Source organism: Penaeus chinensis, chromosome 32 (assembly GCF_019202785.1).
Source record: "Penaeus chinensis breed Huanghai No. 1 chromosome 32, ASM1920278v2, whole genome shotgun sequence".
In the NCBI taxonomy this organism is placed as follows: domain Eukaryota; kingdom Metazoa; phylum Arthropoda; class Malacostraca; order Decapoda; family Penaeidae; genus Penaeus; species Penaeus chinensis.
Genome location: NC_061850.1, coordinates 17174603 through 17179602, shown reverse-complemented (window position 1 = coordinate 17179602; position 5000 = coordinate 17174603). Strand labels below are relative to the sequence as shown.

General features: G+C 40.3%; 2 protein-coding genes across 4 annotated transcripts in view; one reads left to right on the top strand and one right to left on the bottom strand.

Moving 5' to 3' along the window:
* Nucleotides 1–947, bottom strand: part of LOC125042595 (COP9 signalosome complex subunit 4-like) — an 11588-nt gene extending 10641 nt beyond the window's left edge. The window contains exon 1 of the mRNA XM_047638335.1: nt 661–947. Coding sequence (XP_047494291.1) covers nt 661–737 — 77 coding nt within the window. The 5' untranslated portion in view covers nt 738–947. The remainder of the gene's footprint in view (nt 1–660) is intronic.
* Nucleotides 948–1082: 135 nt separating this feature from the next.
* LOC125042594 (protein lin-54 homolog) overlaps nt 1083–5000 on the top strand; it is a 25160-nt gene continuing 21242 nt past the window's right edge. For all 3 annotated transcript variants that reach the window (XM_047638333.1, XM_047638334.1, XM_047638332.1), the window contains exon 1: nt 1083–1647. In XM_047638333.1, the coding sequence (XP_047494289.1) occupies nt 1629–1647 (19 nt within the window). In that variant the 5' untranslated portion in view covers nt 1083–1628. The remainder of the gene's footprint in view (nt 1648–5000) is intronic.

The window sequence follows — 5000 nt, the reverse complement described above, 5'->3', positions numbered from 1 at the left end:
TCCGATCGTGATGATTCTAGTATTGATGGATTACTCTGACTGTGTAGTACACTTGTGCAGGATATATTAGGCAGAACCCTCACAAAATCCTACAACCTCTGCCCCAATAGTAGGGGAGAGCATGAAAGGTACCAGGGAAATTGTGGGGTAATAGAACAAAAATATATTAACACAATAGGAATTTGTTATTGAGAGTGACGCAACCTCTGGAGACAAAGTCCCAAAACCAGGGTTTCAAAAGAACCCAAAAATCCAACCTTTCCCACCTTCTATTTATTCCCTACATAGGAAGGGCAAATTCCTGTCCCCCTCTTTATTAGTACTTCATTTCAAATTACAGAAAACATGATATTAACAACTCTGGCTGTGTGGGGGTGTTGAGGACTGTGTCTCTGAGCGGTGATATGCAGTGGATATTTTCATCATTTTGGGGTAAATATGAGGTTGCTACAGCTGTACCTGTGTTGTTTATTACTCTACTTCTTATGATAGTGACATCAAGCACTTCTAGTTGAAAACTTAATTCACTCATGTGCCTGTCAAGCTATTTAATGCTAATAAGTATTTCAACTGAAATTATGATCTGTACATTGTATCCAAAAATCCCACAAGAACAAAACAAAAGAAAACAAAGCAGATGAATATTAATCGAATATTTACTTGTCATGGTCTTTGTGTGACCCTCCAGATGAGACCAAAGCCTGCAGCTGCTGACGAATTTGCACAGCAAAGGCCATTTTCTATTTGTTTGAAAGATCACCCGTCGACTCCTGTCGCCTCCCGTGTGGCCGCTCGCAAAACAAACCGTGGAACTAATGCACATTCTTTTTTTTCTGCACTAAGAAAAAACTTCAGTGTTTTTGTCACAATATATATATATATATTGTATCTGAGTTAACAAAGATCCAAGAGCTGATTCTTAATCATTTATACGGATTTGAGTCTCCGTGAAATTAACGCACATTATACCAAAACATAAACATGGCTGCGATAACTATAGTCTACGATTAATATTTTTTCTCCTGTAGTATGAAGGCGGCAATGCATAAATATACAGAAATAGAGAACACAGTTATTTTAATAAAAAAGTGTGCATAAAAAAGTTGGAAACTTAAATTTACAATTTCTAATATTTACATTATACTTTTTGTTGTGGCGACAAAGTCCCGTGACTTCGAATAAATTCAATATGAAAATTCTGGGTCGTCTCATATTTCTTCTCTGGCATGATTAAACTCCGTTTTACGCCAAGACACCCATCCCTTAAAAGCCCCCTTGCTGACCACGAAGGAGAGAGGAGGCGAGAGTAAGAAAGAGAGGTTTTATTCTGGCATTTTGTCTGGCGGAAGTCACGGCTCGAATGGCCATGGCGGGAGAGGAATGCGTTATGCCAACCCGGTGCACTCTCCGCCCTCGCAAATAAATGATGGTTAAATGACCACAGCTCATCCGAGTTTGATCGTCCCTGTGGGCGTGCGAGGGCCATTTGCGAGCGCCAGCAAGGGCGCAGTGCGGGCGGCGAGGCGGTGGGCGGGCGCGGAGCCTTAGACGTGGCAGCGGCGCGCGCTACGCAGCCAGAGAGCAGCGAGGGAGCGAGGCGGTGGGCGCGTGAGTTTGAACGCCTCGGAATGCCACACAATAACCCTGGTAAGTCGCCCTAAACGAGTTGCGAGGAGAGCCCTAGGGGTGTGTTCCGGGAAGTTAAGGCGTGGTTGGGGAGGACGGCGGCCGTGGCCGGGGCGTGAGTTGGAGGAAATGACAAATGTTGGGGAGGTGAAGGATCCCCTCTCATGTAAACACGACCGAAAATAGCGATAATCAATGAAAACAAACCTCGAAATCATCTTATTTTTAGCCCGTGGACCCACTTTATCTCAACTGCCGCCAAGCGGGACTAACCATTCATCGTAAGCCACAGCCATGTATGGCCAAAAAGGTAAATATGAGCAGAGTATGTGAGAAAATAAGGGTGATATGTGGCCGGGTGTCCTCGAGAAGGCGATGGGGGCGCGTCTTCTGATTTGGACGAAGGACGCGAGCAATGAAGAAGTCTTTTGAGTTTTTGGGCGGCAAAGGACTCGAGTCACCCTTCCCTGATGGTTTCCCTGGGCGAGTCTCCATTCCAGGAGGGGCCTGGGAAGGGTTTCATGGGCAAGAGGTCGTGAGTGGAGGCGCCTGGCTTGCACTGCTAGCTGGGCTTTAATCTCCCTGCTTGGGACCTCATTGTGGGGTTCTCGCCAAGGATTCGGGTTTTCCTCTGGCTTCAGTGAGGCTAGGGGGCTTGATGGGTTAGGTTTAGGAGGCTGTCAGGGAGGATGTTGGCCGAGTGCCTTTGCTTTTGGGTCAAAGGAAAGGAAAAAGGAACTTTAGGCTTTCAGAACTTTTTCAAGTAAGCGCAATATTTTCTTCACTTTTACTAATTAACCCAATGCTGCTGGTCAAATGCTGTGCCCATTTTTTTTTTTTTTTCTGAAATGTGTCTGCTAGTGCTTAGCCACAAAGGAGTCAGTCAGTAGACCTTGTGACCTTACCCGATTTTGCCTTTCCTTGAATTGGTGGGATGAACGTTTCTATTACAAATACTATGAATATCAATGGTTTTATTTTTATTGTAGACATTATAATTACTATAATGTTATAAACATTAGTAACAGCAAAATAAAGTAATGTAAAATATTTTCATAAATCAAGGAAAAGGGTAAGTGGGTGAGACTGGCATAACTCGTAATTGACTCATTGATGACTTAGTAGAAGATTAGCCATCTATATGTTAAAACAATTAGTAAAGTAAACTCCCAGTGGGCATGGCATGTACATATATGCCATGTACGTATATTTATGATTTTTGAAAATGGTCAAAGAAATTTTAATATGAAAGGTTTAAGTTCAAGTTATCAATAAATATACATTTGTCATAATATGATGTCTGTTGACTCTTTTTCCAAGAGTTCTGGTTGTGTGTACTGTAATCAAAGTACTGAATTAGTCACTATAGTGTCTAATGCAGCCCCCTGTAACCCCCCTCCTGGCAACCCCCTGTAACCCCCCTCCTGGCAACCCCCTGTAACCCCCCTCCTGGCAACCCCCACCCAGGAAAACAAAGAATCCTCCATGTATTCATGGCAGGAGAGAGTGTCAGACAGACTTCGCATCGGGTGCTCTCGCATGTAGGTCTTGCGCTCTACCTTACTGTGAGTAGAGCGAAAATTCCACACTGTGCAATTGCGACTAGAACTCCTGTAAAGCTAGTCAGTAGGTCAGTAGTGTTGAGCTGGCTCCATATTATATCTCTGGGTAGTCTTCAGTTTCCTTTTTTTCTTTTTTGTTTCTTTCCGTGACGAGCTGTTCCCGTTACCCTCCCTGCAACCCATCACCTGGATCCAACAGGTTAATAACAATATAATGATAGTAATGTCAGTTATAATAGTCATAATAATTTCTTTGATAATAGTAACATTAGCCATTGATAATAATAAAAAAAAAAAAAAAATATACATATATATATATATATATATATATATATATATATATATATATATATATATATTCAAGGTGTGTGGTATATAGCTGAGATCAGGAAGGCCTAGTAAGTCACTTGTAAAGCCGTCTCTGTAAACCAAAATGACAAAAAGCAAAACTACAGTGGATAATGCATGTTCCTGGTGCAAATGGTAACCTCTGTAAGCACAGCCCATTTATGGTTGCAGTTATTGCCCTTCAGTATTTATCAAATGCTAGATAACATCATACCACTTATAAACCCTGTTTGATTAGGTGTAATAAGATAGAGCACAAGCACAAAAAATTTGCTGCTCTTAGAATATGTTGACAGGTCCTTTCAAGGAAGCCATTATTCCTTGCAATTTGATAGCTATGTTAGTAATGATAATGGAAATGATGAAAAATTCCTTCACCTAAAATCAAGCAGTTGGAGTGAACAGTTGAGATCCAGTAGGCCTAGTAAGTGACTCCATGGTGACTAAGTATTGTGAAACCATCTTTGTGTAACACGATTAATAAAACAATGCCACAGTGGATAGTGCATCTACCCAGCACTGATAGGTTAAAACTTATTTCTCTCATCTATATTTAAACGTATTTACATGTTTTTGACAACGGAAGTAAACACTGGCCATTAGGCACAAGTAAAGTAAAACTTGAAAAAATTTGCAATTTATTCAGGTTTTAGATTCTCACATGATATTCCCATATCTCTGTTTTCTTGGAAAAGCCCTTTATTTCAGAATATGAAAATCAGATATATATGTTTTTGCTCTTTAACATTCCCTTATCTTTTCTGACCTTTCTTTTTCTCCTTTTGTCTTTCCCTCTGCCTCACTCTATCACAGTACCAACACTCTCACCTTGTCACTTTCCCAAACTTCAGTCACTCCTATCCTCTGTTACTGTCTGTTTCTTCTTTTCACACACTTTCTTTTCTTTCTTTTCTCTTTCTTCATCCCTTTTTTCCGTCTCCCCGCTCCTTATGTGATCAATGGATATCTTGATTTAGGCTTTGCTGGTAAAGAAAACTTACATTGTCAATTTGATTTGGTTGTTGTAATTCAAAGACTTTTTGATTGGAGGTTGACAGAATGTTTTGCCACTGTAGTATCCACAAAGTTGTGGAAAGTGGTTAAAGATGTGTAATAAAATCATACTCCATTGGTGGCAGTTATAAAATATAAAATTAGTGCTTGTGCAGAGTGTGATGGTCTTACGCTTCTTTAAGATCCATTAGAAATGTATACATTTTAGGATGAGACTTTCATGAACAGAGATGAGATGAAGAGTAAAAGGCTAATTTGAATAAGAGGAATTGAAAAGAACATATACTTTATAACTCTGTATAATTATATACACTGTATGAGATAAAAATTATAGTACATCATTGATAACCATTTATTTTTTGGAAAGGATTTTCCATTGTCTGTTCCCCCTTACTCCACAATACTACAAAGGCACATTACAGACTGCACTTTGACTGGCATAAGTCTTTG